The sequence below is a fragment of the Apteryx mantelli genome, chromosome 8, assembly GCF_036417845.1.
Source record: "Apteryx mantelli isolate bAptMan1 chromosome 8, bAptMan1.hap1, whole genome shotgun sequence".
Classification (NCBI taxonomy): domain Eukaryota; kingdom Metazoa; phylum Chordata; class Aves; order Apterygiformes; family Apterygidae; genus Apteryx; species Apteryx mantelli.
Genome location: NC_089985.1, coordinates 30280193 through 30297700, shown reverse-complemented (window position 1 = coordinate 30297700; position 17508 = coordinate 30280193). Strand labels below are relative to the sequence as shown.

Sequence of the window (17508 nt, the reverse complement as noted above, 5' to 3'; positions counted from 1 at the left end):
CTGTGTAAGAACTTTCTTGCATGCAGAGATTTAGGCTTTTGTAGCTGTAAGCCCTCTATTCCCTACGGTCATTGTTATCACACTGTACTCTCCATGCTCCATTTTCCATTTAAGAACTCGCTCTCAAGTTCTGTTAGGTAGATATATATTCTCCCACTTTTGCAGAAGTTACAGAAGATCACTGTGGTGCTATGTCTTCTTAAGTGCCAATGTAAGTCGTGACACACCAAGTAAATGACAACAGGTCACTAAACCTTGAGCAGAGGAGACAGTCTCTGTTACAAGCAGATAGAGATGATAACTTTGCCAAAGTAGTTAAGGACACCTTGTTCTTGCCCTTCCTTTTTTCCTTGGGACCAAATTGGACTTAATCCATATGACATTATCAAGCAGTGCTTCCCATTAATTTCCAATAGTTCAAACAATGGGCTTCTAACCAACTGTTATAGAAGGCTATTCCACAATCTAACAGACTTCAAAGACTCTACAAATATATACCAGCAGCTAACCTTATTAGTCAGCAGGAGGTATCAGCAGGATTGACATACAAGCTACAGAGAGCACATCTGTCAATAACGGGTTGCTACACTTCTCCAGAGATGCTCTCAGAAAGAGTTATCTTGAAAGAGATGCAACAATAAGAAAGATCTTCTGAAACATCATAATAAAGAGCTATTATTTTAGCTTCTGATGGGCAACAGTAGACTTTAAATCTGATGAGCAATATGAATTTTGATTCTGACAAGGTTTATAGTTACAGCTACTCAAATCATCTAGAGGAACTAACTTGTCTGTCTGTTCCAGTTGTATTAGAAAGATTTCCATTAAAGTGCATTTTAAACTAAGAAAGTGATTAACTTATAATTGTGGGTTTTCATGTCCTTTTTTCTCCTCTGAATGATTTCTAGATCCATGTATACACAATTCATTAATAAAAGTATTTTATTCTAGCTGTCAGTCCTCCAAACTCAAATTAACTATCTGAGAGTCACTGGATCCAGCTTCAGCCTAGTTATTATCAGATAAACATTTGGAGAGCCAAATCAGGGTCCACTATCAGCCAATCAACTCCATTCTCTTGTTCATTTTTTTTTTTTAGTAGTGCAACAATGTTCTCTATCAACAAGTTCCTCAAATATCAGTTCTGAAATGAGTAGATGCATTAACGACCTCTGTACAAAAGGTGGATATTAAATTGACCATGTTGTGGAGATGCTGTAAATAAAGAGGACAGTCGAAAAATCATGCAAGAGCCAAATGACCTTAAGTGAAAGGAATAATAGGAATGAACAAAAGAAATACTAAGAATTTTTCCTGTAAGCCTGGTGTGCATTGCTTGGAAACATGAGGAGACAAGACAGACCTGGGGGTGTTAGAGAAACGCAGAGAAGCTAGGCTAGCCAGTGACCAGCAGAACGCAAAAAGCAATTATGATCATGGCATACATCTCCAAAAATACCTGGATCCACCTATGCTGTTGGAAAGACACTTGTGAAGCTCCTATGTGCACAGTCTTGGTTGTGTGTGTTCAAAAAAACCAACCAAACAAACGAACAAAAAAACCCACAATGGGAAAAGGTGCAGAATAAGACCACTATGACCAGGAAACCTGAAACTGCAATTGACTGTCTATAAAAGTGATGTTGGGTGGTGGCAAGGGAGTGTTCATCTGGCCACTTGCTGGTACAGATTAGGACATCAGATAGTACACATCCAGAAACCTTGGCTGAGACCAAGGCTACTTTACTGCCTACCTACACCACCAAAATCCCAGTCCCAGGTAACAGTGCCCTGTGTAAGCTTTCAAACACCTTCATGGCCAGGGCAGTCGGGGCAGGCAGGAACACCAGGCAGGAACTCCCTGTCCTGTGAATGTGACCTGGAAGGCAGTGCTGCTGGTTGCTGCCTCTCAGCTGGGACTGATGCTCGATTCCAATGGAAAGTCAAAACAGATTAGTTTAAACCACAGACGATTTAATCTAACCTGTCTGATTTCGACCTGGACCACCAGCACAGCAGCAGCCAACCAACCATCACTGGTCTCAGCTGGGAGATGGCAACCCGCAGCACAGCCTCCCAACCGTGGCAGGAACCTGCCTGCGCGAGAGCATCTCTGTCAGGGAGTTAAACTCATTTGCTTGTGCCTCATTTCCCTATTAGACTTCACTGAACGTCTTGATAGAAGAGCAGCAGTAGGAGAAGAATGACATAGTTTCTGTAACAGTCTCCCAGGAAGCTGTAAGGTACCATAGAGTGAGAAGCAACTTGTCTCCAGATCCTGAGCCTAGGAAAATAATGCCCTGAGCTCAATTATCAATTTTCATAACAGACAGAAGTTATTAGTAGATTACCACTAGGCTCTGAATGAGTATCCATGTTTCTGAGTATCTTCATGAGGCATTTGGGAAATGGAGCAAGCAGAGAGGGGACAACTTTTACAGGTGACAAAATTTCTTTTTTTGTTTTTGCAAAGATCAGGGTATATCAGGAATTTTAGAGGGGTCAACACAGGTTGATGAACGCCTTGATCTACTAAACATATCAATGTACTGAAATATTGTACTGTGTTATAATCAACAGAATATCCTTACATGTAATAATGATTCCATTGGGTTACAATATCCAAAAGAATTTTGTATAAGACAGATATTCACAGGTGCTTGGAAGAAAAGTAACAAGCAAATAGTCATAGGAGAAATGCCCCACAGGGAAAAGGACTGAAAAGGTATTGACTACTGCCTTTAGAAGTGATATACAATAAAAGAATACAAAATTATTAATGATGTAGATAGTACTTTCATTAAGTATAACTGATCTTTCCCATAACACATGAACACCACCACTTCTGATGAAAACGGAAAGCAGAATATTTAAAACTAATTAAGGGATTCATTTTTTATTCTTCTATATCTTGGCCTTCAGACTTCACTTCCTAAAGCTGATATCAACATCAGTAGTTTATGAAGATTAAAAAGAAATAGAAGATAATGTTCATAATGGAACAAAGGCAGTCACAGTAAGAAAGACTTCACATCTTAACAAATACAAAAATCCTTATGTTCCCAGGTACAAGTTCGTCCAAAGTTAAGCAGCACATTTGTCCAAGACACTGCATAATAGGGTTATATACCCTTTTACTTCAATTTATTTCACAGAGATAACCAGAGTTTGAGCTGAACATGATTTCCTGTACCAAAGTCAGTGCTTATAAGCTGTTGAACAAATTTGGAGTACATCAATTGTGTGAAACAGGGAGTTCTAAGAAGTCTCCTTTTAGGATACAACGACATACTTACTACTTCAAAGTACTGAGAATTTGCAATACCCATCCCAGTTAGAGCTTTTGTATAATTCTGTAGTCAAATTAAAAGATTATACTTCCTTCTTGTTTGTTTACCACTTAAAGCTCACTCATTTCTGTCTGGGAAAAAGTCCCGAGTCACGGGTGCTGCTTTTGGGTGTTGTAATATCACTGACGCCATTAGCTTGCTGATAAGAACGCGACAACATCCCATCCTGTTGCAGATATAATCTCACAGGACCTGATTTGAGAGGCAATATGCAGAAACAGCCCCTTGCTGTAAAAGAAAAATGTTCTCAAGATTAAGAGGTCAGTACCTTTTCAGACACAAGGTTTTTATGGGAGGGCACAATTCCAGAGGGTTCATCTGGATATTATGTGATATTTCATATAAAGCTTTTCAAAGGTTGTATTTCTTGCTTCATAAACTTGTGGAATGAACCTAGATGTTAACCTTAGTGCATGGCAATCTTCTGATGGAACTTGCTATCATGGATACATTATATGGTTATGTGTCATTAGTTAATCATTTAAACAGAGATAAGAAATGGAAATTATGGCATTTGGGTCTGATAAGTTCTACAGATCTGCTGACTGTCTTGTTTGGAGGAGAGACCAACAACACTAAACTTTTCTTGAGCTGAGAAAATTACTTAATTGTCTCTCATTCACAGCCAAGAAAACCATTCTTGTTAAATATTATATAAAATAAACTATCAGAGTAACACAACTGTTCTCATTTAATCTGATCTTAAAAAATATATATATGTAAAAAGAAAGAGAATGTAGTAATTCACACCTGCATTGAGAAGATGGGTGCTCTAGAGATACCAAAGACTAAATAAATAGCTGAAACACAAGCCCTTCAGAGCAGCATGGAACATAATGGTGACACAAGAAAAACAGTCTGTAACTTCTCTTGGTCTAATGCAAACAGATCGTCACTTCTGCTCAATCTTCTGAGCATCATGACACCAAGAGAAAACCTATATCCCCCTGAACTTTCCAGAAGATTTCTAGCCACTGTTTAGTGTCTGAGAAACGGATAGGTTTCTTAGCAGCATGACAAGGCTCCTCAATTGACTTACCAGAGCAATACTAGGCGGCCTGCTGTTGAACAGCTTAATATGCTCTTTCCTTGTGAATGCACCTTACACTTAATAGCAACGTCTTCCACCTGAGCTGGGATTTACACTCTTCTAAGTGACACTCTAAACATCTCAATGAGGCCACCATGAGTGGCTTAATGTTTTCTTTTCTAACAAGCATGGGACATGCCATCCTCTAGCACAAAGTGAACGCTCCCAGGTTTCTTTGTTTCTCTGTGCATCACTATACTTTAGGACATTTCCCTAAGCAGTGAAGCATGCAGAGGCTCACAGCACTGCACTGGAAATGCAACAGTTACAGAGGACTTTTAACTGCCTATCTCATACAGCAAGTACGTCAGTCACTTGCGTGGAGAGCAAAGAACAGAGTAGGATCTCTGCTATCACAGCAGTCTTCCCAGGAAGAAACCAAATGAAGCCGGAACAGGCAATAATCATGGAGCATGTATAGGAAAGAGTTGTCCTCTCCCGACCAGAGACATGAAGAGAGTACTTCCAATCCCAGGAGCAGCAAGGTATATTGGGGAGGCTGAGTTGACTTACACAGTCAGAATTAATACACCTACCTGGATCCAATTTCCCTCCCCTAATTACTTGATTTCATAACATACTGCTAAAAATTCTTCCTGGCAAAAAGATGCGAAAGCAATGAAAACACACATAACCCGAAGTACAATGATCCTACTGATCCTTTTGTAAGTAACCAAGCATAAACAAGGATTAAACACAGCTAACTTCTGTTTACCATTGCAATAACAAAATCACTTTTAGAAGAGTGTTTACAAAAAGGACATATTGTTTCAGGCCTTCAGAGATCTAGCTCTCTGCAGAAATCATTTGTAACAGTCAAATGTTTATCATTTACAGCATTTCAAACAGGTTAACTCCAGGAACTGGAATGCAGCTGGCAGATGTTGAAAGAAATTAAACTCATGATATGGTTCGGTAATCAGCAAATGACGCTAAGGTGGAGGTGCTCCCCACCCAGGGACACCTGCTGCACTCAGGAACTTTCTAGGGCCCCGCTGAAATGCACCAAAACTTCCCTGATTTCTGACAGCGTAACGCCAACTGGTAAAACTTAACTTGCCAGGCTACCTTGAGACTGAAGCCCACCATGCAGGCAGCCCCGTAACAGCTCTCCCGGCTGTCCTCTTCACTGGGAGCTGCTCTCCAGCAGAGCCTGGCAGCGCTCTCCAGGCAGATAACTACGTGCCATATGATTAGGAGGCTGGGATGCAGGGCATAAGGGATTCGTGTAGACCTGTGCTAGAAATGGAAATTGGAGATGATATTTTCATTTAACCTACTTAAAAACAAAGGAGAATGAAACTCTAAATATATTCAGTGCCACTTAGATATGACTGCACGTTCTGGGTTGCAGGGGAGTAAAAAAGATTGCTCACAGGGCATTAAAGAACCAGTTGCAATTAAATGGTTTCCCAGTACAGCAAATCAAAACTGTAACTGAATGTCCAAGCTGTAAAGTCCTGGGAGAAGGGCCAGACAAAACACCCCATATCTGAGCCTGCTCCCTTCGTTGCAGGAACGATTAGTCCCCCAGAAGACTTGGCACTGCCTTTCTCTTTCTTCCTGCTCGGTGGCATCTGCCAGGACACAGACGGGACGTGGACTCAGGCGTACAAGCGACCAGAGACAAACACCGTCATCATCACCTGTGCTAACAAAGCCACTGTGTCGAACACACAGGGAGTTTGTGGAAAGACACTATGTGGAGACCCCTGCACCCAGCCTGCTGCCACATCTTTCCATGCTTGCATGCTTCCTCCTCACATTTCATATAATCTCCCTATTTAAAAAGCTCTGTAATTCTGAATGTTACAACTGAATATATTTATTAATTTGTTAGTGCCACTAACTGTCCCTGAGGCTTTCCTTGGGAATGAGTGTCAGCTTATTGATTCTAGCCCTCCCCTCTTTGCATCGCTTTCCTCTTCTGCCAGGCAGGTAGGAATGTACTTCGGTGCTGCTTCAGGTCATAACTGGAAAAAAGATAGAAATGTTCAATATGACCCATACATAATTCAGCTTATCAGCTACCCAGGAGAAATGAGAAGAGGAGGTATATGCATGTCTACTTCTCCTGCTATCAACAGGAGAAATAATTTCCAGTTACGCTAAGTATACATAGTTTGGTCACAACAGAATTTGTAGTTAGAAGGAAAAAATGAGAGACATGGGAGCAGAGAATGAAAGGGATGGTAGGGGACTCAACTGTTAAAAGAGATTCACTTATGTGAGAATCCCCGATTCCTCCAGGAGACTGGACTGTTGCTTCTCTCTTAATATTCAGAATGGAATAAGTTGGCAATTAGAGAGGATTATCTGCCTCTGATCTATAAAACATAGCAGAAATCTAAATAAAATAAAGCTCCAGATTAGTTTGCTACAAAGACATCTTATAACAGCCTGCTAAACCCTGACTGTGACTTCTGGATTTAACATTAAGGCCTATGTTCTACAGAGCAAATTGTGAAGCAGCATTAAAACTTATTGTTATAAAGGATTTTTAATGTAAAAATCAATGTGTGCTGTGTGTTTAGCAGCATGTAACCATGAGGATGTCTGTGATAGGGCTTTGCCATGCACCAGGGACCACTGCATTAGTCAAATTCTTGAAAGGAAGTGCAGAATGTCTGCACCATTCAAACTGCCACCTGAGAGCAATTACAGAAATTATTTTAACCCCAGAAGCTGAGGGAAAACCCAATCCCAGTTGACAGACTTGAGGTTATCATTCTTTCATGTGAAATGTGTCATTTCCAAATACCTCCAAAAATTCATGCTGCTAGGAAAATTCATGGCGTAACAGAGAGGCAGGACACTAACTAGTCTTTGGGAGACCATCGAGACCATTTGAACACAAACATAACCAGGCCGCAGACTTGCAACATCCACTTTGCCTATATCTAGGCAAAGAAAGGAATACTAATCATACAAAGAATTCACGCTCCCCAAAAGCAGAAATAGTATAATCTATGGCCACGGCTGCCATTTGATACAACAAAAGGCGGCAGACAACACAGAGCAATCAGATGGCATGGCTGAAAAATAAGGACTTGTCCACATCAAGACTCAAAAAAGAGATACAAAAAACATGTTTTCTTAATACAGATGCATCATAACAAAGCTCACCTGCTTCATCAGGCAAGCCAGCATGAAAGGCACATGCACCTCTTCCTCCATATGTGTAAGTAAGCTCACAACTCTATATACATGAACATATATGAATTGTTATACAGCAAATGTTTCTTAATTTTATCATTATGAGAGCACCCAGCATGGGTTCGATTGTTTTCAATTAGAGAGGAAAACGTAGCCCCCAACCTGCATATTGTTTTTGGCCTTATTGGATCATGTTAAATTAGCATTACTCATGATTAAAGGAAGCTTCCAAATGGAAAGCATGTTTGGTGCCTGTGTGATAGTGACTTTCGCTTCTGTGGCTCATAAGCAGTGCACACATATCTTTTCCTTTCTCTGGTGTTTCCTAATGTTCCCTATTTACGTGCTGATCTGCAAGTTTTACCTCATCAGGAACTCAGCGGGAGCTCCACAGAGCTGAGAAATACTGTTGTGCTCCTTTACAACATGCAGGTCTCTATGGGCCTTTGAACATTAACACAGAGCAAATAAAAAATTAGCATGTGTGTGCATGTGCATACATCTCTAAGATATCTAAAGGCAGCTAAAGGAAACAGGAATGTGCTTGCAGCAGTTGGGTATTCAAGTATCCAGTATCACAAAAATCCAGTTGTAGGAAGCATTTAAATGCAGATCTGCAAGTAAACTGATGAAAGAGCTCCACTGAGCTTTATGCACCCACAGACACAGCCAGAAAGGCAAGAAGTGTCAGGAAAAGGACCTCTTTCTCTTATCTAATAATTTTCAGGTCTACAGCACCTGTTATCCATCTCTTAATAGTACTACTAGCAAAGAGCAAGGTGCCCCTCTAAGACGCCCAACCTCCAGAAACAAGATACAGTCACATCAAGTGCTGAATGACTTCTATCATTCCCATCGCCACAGTGTCTGAGCACATTATAGCAGTTTAATATATTCATCATCACATACTAGAGAGGAAAATATGATTATCTCCATGTTATAAATGGGAAAGGGAGAACTAGGTACAAGAAGTAACTTATCTGGAGAAAACTGTGGCAGAGCAAGGGAACAAATGGCTTCACGCATGCATGGCTAGCACAGTAACTGCTGGATAACCTGTCTCCTCTGCCACTGCTGGCCATAAGAAACAGAAAAACTTCACCTGAATTCGATGATTCAAATCATACAGCAATAAATGATTTCCAGTCAAGTTTTTTCATTACTCAAAAGTTTCTCCATCAATCCATATAGACCAAGTAATTTGTTTAAGCCTTTTCCTGCTTGTCTTAGGAAATGCAAGAAAAAAAAAAACCCTCAGCCAAATATCCTGCATTTGTAACATCTCAGTGCACTTACAAAATCCTATATATAAACAAATACTACAACACATCAATGTACTGAAAGAAAAAAACATTGCCTTAAAAGCAGACAATAATTCTGACAATCTAATATAAAAAAAATCATCAAATGATCACAAGTCTTTTATATCTAATACACAGTTTTTCTGCAAAACATACCACTTGGGTGAAAAAAAAACAAAAAAAACCACAGCAAGCAGAAAAAATCAAACCATATAGCAGACAAGGATCAAAACCATCTATATTCTTTCTTGAAGAGGAGAAATAGAATAACAAGTTGTGACTGCAGTGAAAAGTAAGCCCAGTTAAACTCCACATCAAGCTCAAAATCTGAAGACTAACCTGAAAATCTATTCAAAAAGAACTGTGCTGATTTAATCCAAAAGGTGCAGCAACACAGATTAAGTTTCTGACCATCAGACCTAATTCTTAGATACCCTGAAGATGGGTATTATATCAAAGCAGGCAGAGTTAGGCCTCCAAGGGAGAGGTGACACACCTCAAACAGACAACTTAACTAATGCACTTTAAGGAAAGTTCAGAATCTGCAATCCCTTCTGCCCATGATTGTCCAAAAAACAAAAGCTTCAATCACTAAAAGAAAGTATAGCAAATGATACTAGAAGAATGCAACTTTTCCAAACCAATCTAGAACATCACCATGTCATTTAAGATCACACCAACATGTAGCTATCAAAGCCAAAACCCATGCTTTCTGCCACCTAAAGACATGAAAAAACTTCCCACTTACCTTCTAACACTGTTAATTTGGCACTTGTGTTTATCTCCCCAACACTATTGGTTGCTGTGCACTCATAGATCGCTTCATCTCGGTGAACACGCAGGGGCTGTATCCGCAGAACTGATCCTGACCCATCATCAAACTCGATAACCTTTAAGAACAAAAAGAAAGTGGTTCTTTATTGATATCTACTGCAACAAAACTGAAAGTCAAAACAAAACAGGGGTTAAAAATAAAACAAATCAAAAAGCTCTGTAAGCTGTAAAATACCACGCAACTAGCCAAGCATTCCAAGTCCAGAAATGCAAAAATCAGGGTCATGAACATACTCATCCTCTGAGGAGGCCAGAACAAATGAAGACCCAATGAGGTTCTTTATGAATCAATTAAGGTTGACAAATTATCAACCTGGTAATAAAGATGTGGATCTGATGATTTAAAACATCTGAGCCATATTTGCACTAATGGTTTTACTAATCACACTGATAGCAATTTAGTGCCAACTTTCACCTTGATAGAGGAGCAGAATGATGTACCCCTGTGGGATTACAAGGAAAATAGTAACAAAACTAGAGCAACACCCTGAGCACCTTCAGCACATGCTAACTTCAGCAGAAAGTGAGGGGTTTTAATGCCCTTCAGCATCAGGTACTGTGCAATCTCTGATCAACAATGATATAATTACAATTCCTTTCCCAGCATAATAAATAAGGTCCTTAATAAATCATTGCCTTTCCATCCTGCTAAGCTGGAACATGCATTACTCTAACTTTTAAAGAGAAGAAAGAGGAACTTGTTAGTTTACTACTGGATCACTATAAGCTATTCCTAAATGGCAAGTCGGTAAAGGCACAGCCGCAGGCCACTGTTAATGCCAAACTCATCTTTCTCCTATTAGCGACTACAGCAAATGCTGGAAATATTAACTGAACTGCAGATGGTGACAATGCCTGAGGGAAAGGCACAACTCCCCTCCTGTCACTTGGCCACTTAAGCTAACCATGCTTCGTTCCAGAGGCACACGTCCAGCTGAGGACTGTGTTACCCCTGCACAAGTCTGACCCTATTTTCGGAAGCCTGGTTAGGGATGCTTCTCACAGTGTGAAGACCAAGGAGTGAGAAGAGGAAGGAGAAAAAATAACATGCACCACAAGACTCTGCAGGGACAGGACACAGGAAGGAGAAATAGGAAAAAATGAAAAGGTAACTGAGAGCACTGAAAATCTGGTGTTTTTCACACTGGAAGGAATAACCCTTCTGCTGAATGTAATACAAATGGATTGCAGAAAATCCTAATTTGGGGTCAAGAAATAGCAGACAGGACACACAAAAGTGAGCATCACTGTAATGAATTTTAAGAAATGAAAGTAATTTTAAATAATACTGGTTTTCAAATTAAATTTGAAACTGTGACAAAATGTTAAATTTACTATAATCTTTCCACAGCATAAGGTTACCACCAAATTTTAAAAGATGACATAGTCAGATTCAGCGAGAAAAATTTCTTTAGTTCAATCAGTTCAACTAATTCAGTTCAATGACAGCTAATGAAAAGCTAAGAGATGAAACAGCAGAAAAGCTCATTTTCCCCTTCTATCCTTTGAATAAACACTCTGTGTGAGACGAAGGGAGCTACAACCACTAATGACCTGATGGAAATTGAGACCAGAAACACTGTTCAATTTGCTAACTATGGATACCTCTTTTATATAATAACTAGGCATGTGTAAGTCAGATTTGTTTATTGAATTTTTTCATTTTAACTGAATTCCAATTTTCCTCCAAATAGGGACTAATCTAATTAAGAGGTAAAATTAACAATCACCTAGCAAATAAGAAATGCATTATTCACTGTCTCCTAACACAATAAAAATGTCCCAGCTGTGTGTCAAAGTTGATGTGAATAAAGGTATAGAACAAAGGTATAAAATTGCTCATATAAATGCATATAATATTGCATATCTTTCTGGTCAGCCAGAGCAAGTACCAAATTCACTATAAAGGTTATATTTACTTACAAATCAGCATGTTTAAATGGTTATATACAATGAAACTTAACCTTTATTAGGGAAAAATACCAATGTAAAACAAGATTGAAATTGATTACTTTAATCAAGGTTTCCTGCTCACATACAAAATCATGATTAAAATTCGTGATTTGAATCAATCCATTCTGGGCAGAAAAGTCATCTGAGCTCTAGTCAGAAAAGCAAAAACATCAAAGAGAGGGGATTAGAAGAAAGATGGCAGGGTGGTAGAAGGGTCACATTTCCAAGGGCGGTTTTAGAGAAAAGAATCCAACTCCAAAAAGGAAAGCAAGGAAAAAGGTGGAGAAAGTACTTGCAAATGCATTTGCCATTTAAAATACGAATCAAACTAGACACTTTTTGAAAAGCATTTTTGATCCTGGCTCTTCTTTCCTCCTTGTTCTCAGATTTTAGTCCACAAAGAGTCAAACTACCCCTTGATAGGGCTTTACCATTCCCCTTCCAAGTGCGTTTCTGGGAAGGATGGCAGTAACCCTCGCTTGGAAAGTTTTCTGATGGGGTTATGGCATCCCATTTTTGAATTTCGCTAGGGGTAGTAGGTCAAGGAGGTGCCGTATCCACTTTCACAGTGAAAGTGAAGAATTGTACCTAGATCCAACTTCTCTACCACCCCAGTGGGTGCAAGTCCCAGGCTCCCACCTGAAGAAGGAACTCCATAGGTGCACCCAGAGTCATGCTCGCCAAGGGCAATGCCTGCTCTACAGATTGTACTGTTGCAGGAGAGGAAATTTTCTTTTGCTCATCTAAAGCTCTAGACACATTAGATTGGTTTCCAAAAAAAAATTTTTTTTTAATGCATACAATTACCTCAAACCGCTGAGAACTGACTTTCTTCCCCTTCTTCATCCATGTGATGCGAGGTTTGGGCTCTCCTGTTGCCTGACACACAAAAGAGGCCACTCCTCCAGAAATCCCAATCTGATCTTCAGGAGCTTTCATAAATGTTGGCTTGCCTGGGAAAATAACCAGATCACCCCCATGAGGACACAACACCAGACAAGCAAGGAAAGTGTCATGTTAATTTAAATTATAAGATAATTGGTGTTCATACTACAAATCCAGGTTGAATGGCCTTGGCCACACAAATTCAGCACAGACTGCAACATGACAAGTACAGTTTCTGCTTGAGTACCTTTTTTTCCAGAAATGAATAAAGTCCATCTGGCTTTTCTGTAAATGAGGGCAACAGAGGGCTCCCCCCAGCCCCCTGGGCATTCATTCAGGTACGTGACAATTTGGAACCATTTTTACAGTTTATTTTTTTAATAAATGGGTTTTTGCAGGTTTATAACATGGTCATAACACTGGAAATTATAGAACAGCTGACACACCAAATCTACAGAATATATCATATGTTGACAATAGTTTCCCTGGAAGTTGTTAAGATTCCGGGCAAAATTAACAGATACAATTTTAGAGAGCACAATTAAGAACCTTTAATTTAATTTTAGATGTGGATCTACATAAAAATCCTACAGTGTTTAAGTATCCAGAAACCTGCACAGGTTGGCCTATTCGTGGTAAGAAACTAATCACTAAAAAGGGAAGTCAGCAAAGAAACCAAAGTGACATTCAGGCATGAGAGACTCAGCAAAAATGACAAAAATCATGCAACAGCTTAATAATCAACAAAAGAAGTTTCATGGAAATACAGTTGTCTCTTCTGGATTTGTGTGACAGACTTGGATCAATATAATTAGGTATCCAGGTTAGGCAATAACGCTTGCATTTTTCTTGCTCACCAGCTGTCCAACAGGATTTTGTGACGTTTGATTTGAGGGCAGTTTTGAAACACCACTTTGGCCTATTAAAAAGTGTTTGATGAACTCTTATTCCTATAAAGCAGTAAAACATTCAAACACGGACACGGAGTTAACCAAGTCCACCACGACGTCATTCAGTGTACAGGTCGTGAGAAGGCCACGTCTCAAATACTGCATACAATTCAGATGAATCACTTTGAAGAAAGATAAACCTGACCCAGGAACGGCACAGACACTCCTGGAAAGGGTGGAGAAAGGCCTACGCGCCTGCGCCCAACGGGAGGAGGAGAGACCCCTTCAAGCCCCGAGACACGCCGAACCAAACGGCCCCAGAGAAGCTGGACGAGGCGGTGGTTTCTCATCTTCAGAGTCTGGACAAGTCCACGGGTGTGTCCTTGAGGGAGAGTGGGGAGGTCTTTAAACCTATGTGGTTTTTACTCAGCGCACGATGAACCTATGGCAGAGATCCCATGACCTGGCAGGGATACGGATTCAGCGACCCTGCGAGTCCCAGCCAGTCCTGCGTGCTTATCGTTTCTTTCAGGTACCTATGACACATGGTCCTGCAGCTCAGGAAAACATCAAGGAGACACACAGAGGAAGGAGGTATCTCTGCACCTCCAGCAACTGTAAATCCCAGGAGCTACTCTATCACGGACACAAAATCCAGTTGAGGGGAGCACGGCTTGTGGAAAGCTGGGCAGGAACGAACAGTGCATCTTCCCTGCGTTTATCAGTTCAGCTCCACTGACGGTCCTTGGGCAGGATGGGGCCTGGGGCTTCCCAGCTGCGCGGCCGCCGCCTCCTCCTCCGAGTGGAGCCACCCAAACGACGCTTGGAGCAGCGAGGCCAGTGCCAGCTCCCGCACCGCTGCACACGCAGCCCTCGGGGCCGGCCCCTCTTCGCACGCGCAGCTGCGGCCCCTCCGGCACCGGGGTATAGGACCACGGCTGCTCAGTCCGCACAGCCCACGAGGGACGGTCCCAAAAACGGTTTAAGCCACTATGGCTGCAGAATTGGGAATCTGCTGCTTTAAGAAACAAGACAAGTTTTAAATATATTTTCCCAATATATGGGAGATTAAAATGCTATGGTACACATTACAGCCGAGCCAGCCTGGAAGCATGCTGCTTCTGAAGAGGGAAGGGGGCCTGGCTCTCCCGGCTCCCCGCCCCAGGCGTTTCTCCCTCCCCTGCCTCCGCTGCACAGTCCCGGCCCCTGAAACCTAATACATCACCTAAAGCTGCGAAGTGCAGCTTTGCACTTAAACAGCAATCTTTGAAGACTTTGTTAAAACTGTGGGACCTCCTTAAACCCAACTTCATCCTCTATTTTAGCATATGCTAACTGCTCACAAAAAAACGCACTGTCCCCACAGTCCAGACAGCCTGGTGTAGCATCACTCAATACTTCATTCAAGACCAGCTAAACCAAACCATTTACTTTAATTGCTATCTTTACAAAGCCAAAAGGCCAAGCTCTGCCCTCCTCCAGTAAGTGCACAGACCAAGACAGCAGGACTACAGGCTGCCCAAGATGCTTCTCTGTTCCCACATGAGACAACACAAGCCACTTAGGCATCGAGGACGAGGGCAGACCAGTCACTGCCGTGTGGAGAAGCAACCACCCCCAGAGGTAGCTAATGACAATCTTAACACAGAGGGGCTGCTGGGATGTGATCTCTTGAGCTTCAAAGTGGACAGATAACAGGGCTCTGCAAAATGTGCAACATCAAACACTCAACGCAGACTGCAAAGTCCTGCTGGGGAGCCCACCAGCAGGGTTAGGCTGACCACAAGCACCGAGGGCATGCGCCGTTGCAGAGCCCGTGACACTAAGCTGCAGGTCTGGACCTCTATTACTGCTGCGTGCCCCACGCCATTCCCAGAAGGCAGATGGTGAATCCACTGGGATCAGTGCTGTTCACACACACACAGATACGCATGGTCTGTCCTCAACAAGCTTCTGAAGAAAAAACACAGACCTGACCCGACAACAGAAATTCATCACACACACAGTCCATTAAACTATTCAAGCAGCTGTACTGAATTTTGCCATCCTTGGTGAAGGGACTCCCATGGACTGAACAAAGGAAATCAGTTTAAATCCCAGAAAAAGCCTTTCAAGGCATGATGGCTGCCTATCTGCAGTCTTTGGCACATTGTCCTGACATTAGCAGTAAGCAATTATTAACTGCGCTTGCTTAACTGACATTGATTTCACATATTTACTCAGCTATAATCATGCCTATTCCTACTTAGTTTATATTTACATATATCTGCGTTTATTCACCTCTCATCTATCCCAGTGAAATGTTAATTTACTGTTCACGCTGCTAGTGATTGCAGTGTGATTGACTGTTTTGCAATGCAGTGTGCTGAGCTGATGTCTTGTATTGCATTTCTGGAGTTGATTTGTTCTTTTGATTTTCTGTTATTTACTCTGTGATCTTAGTAAAATAGTGTAAATTTATCAAGTGACAAATACAGCAGAGTCCAAAACTTTGTCCTTGAAGGATACAATGCAATTATATCTCTCATTGTACACCTACTCACCAGCTCACATGCTGAAGACTTTACTTCTGTACATTTAAAAAAAAAATCAATACTGTTAAAAACAGAACAAAAGGAAACTAAACACTCACAGGGAGTAAAACCTAAAAAACCTGAAAAACCTGCTGCCTTGTACAGCTTGAATTTACATTGTTGTAATGAATATTTCCCCCCTGCACATTTAATTGAGCAAAGCTGATTTCTGAAAACCATCTAAATCCACAGGGACTGGTCACAGAGGTATATTTGTATATAAACCAAATTCTCAGACAGTTTAGGAAAGGGAATTTCTACAAACCAATTTAAAATGTTTGCATGCCCTAAAGTTTTAAAAAGGAAGGAAACCACTAATTAAGCAAACCTAAAATCCTGAGCCCTGGCCCCAGGACAACAGAGTGAGACATGGGCATACATATTTTTATACCTACTGATAACTGTTATAACAACTCTCAAAACTTATCTGAGTAACAGCTAGCAAAAATGTCACAGAATACTGATGGGATTCTTAGCGTCTGTGGCAAACGCACGTTAGGTGGACTAGACGCCCTCCACAGCTCCCCTCCAACAACACTTCTGTAATTCCGTCACCACAGGATGCTATGTAGGACACATCATTATAGCCACCTCTGAAGGAGCAGTTACCACTGTAGTAACCAGGGATAAGACCGGGTAATGGTCCAAGCAGTCTTTTTTAACCTGTTTTGAATGTGGGCACTCTTAGGGTAGTCCTGGAAACACAGCCAGAGAAAAAGAAAGATGTACTGAAAACAATATACAATATTTAACCAGTAACCTAGCCATTCTCCTTTCTCCCCCTCTCCTAAAGTTCACTGTGACCAGAATGTCTGCAGAAGATTATGTACATGCCAAGTTTGAAGTTTACTCTACCTGTTGTTCAAACAAACTACAAATACAAGGATTTGAAGTGTCTTTTAAAGTGAAAACCTGTCCTTTTCCTGATGACCTAAGGACCACAAATAGCTGAAGGTCCCCGCCTCCGCCCAACCCTTCAACAAAAAGCCTGACTGTATACGGAAGACAAATCTGTGAAATACCAGCTTGAGAGAGAACCTGTTGAGCAAGTCTTGGGTGACAGCCAGAGAGGTGCTGAACAGCTGGCTGTCCATTACAACCCATCTTTGCTTTCTCCATCGCAAGGAGTAGCAACTCCAGATTGGCACTGGCCTCTCTTCTCGAAGGGTCGGGTCCCCGGAGCATATTCAGTCCTCGCCCTCTGAAGTAGTCCTTGCTCCTCACAGTACAACCAAGTAGCAAGCTTCCTGCTACACGGGAAGTGGGAGGGGAGGTGACTGCCGTCATCATTTCTATTTACTCATAATCTTCAGGCAGGACAACAGGGAGAACCTTCACCTTAGTTGAAAATTTCCATGCTTGGTCTTTGCTCAAAACTAAATTATTCCAGAGAGCTTATGGGAACAACACTGCTCATTTCTTCTGAGCAGGAAGCCTGTGAAAAATAGAGGATTTTCTGACAAGTGAGAGAAACAG

General features: G+C 41.3%; 1 protein-coding gene across 6 annotated transcripts in view; it reads right to left on the bottom strand.

The window, feature by feature from the left end:
• The window catches only part of PTPRF (protein tyrosine phosphatase receptor type F), a 398429-nt gene that overhangs the window by 188397 nt on the left and 192524 nt on the right, over window positions 1-17508 (bottom strand). For all 6 annotated transcript variants that reach the window (XM_067301063.1, XM_067301065.1, XM_067301066.1 and 3 more), the window contains 2 exons: window positions 12492-12637; window positions 9646-9787 (listed from right to left, as the gene is read on the bottom strand). In XM_067301063.1, the coding sequence (XP_067157164.1) occupies window positions 9646-9787; window positions 12492-12637 (288 nt within the window). The remainder of the gene's footprint in view (window positions 1-9645; window positions 9788-12491; window positions 12638-17508) is intronic.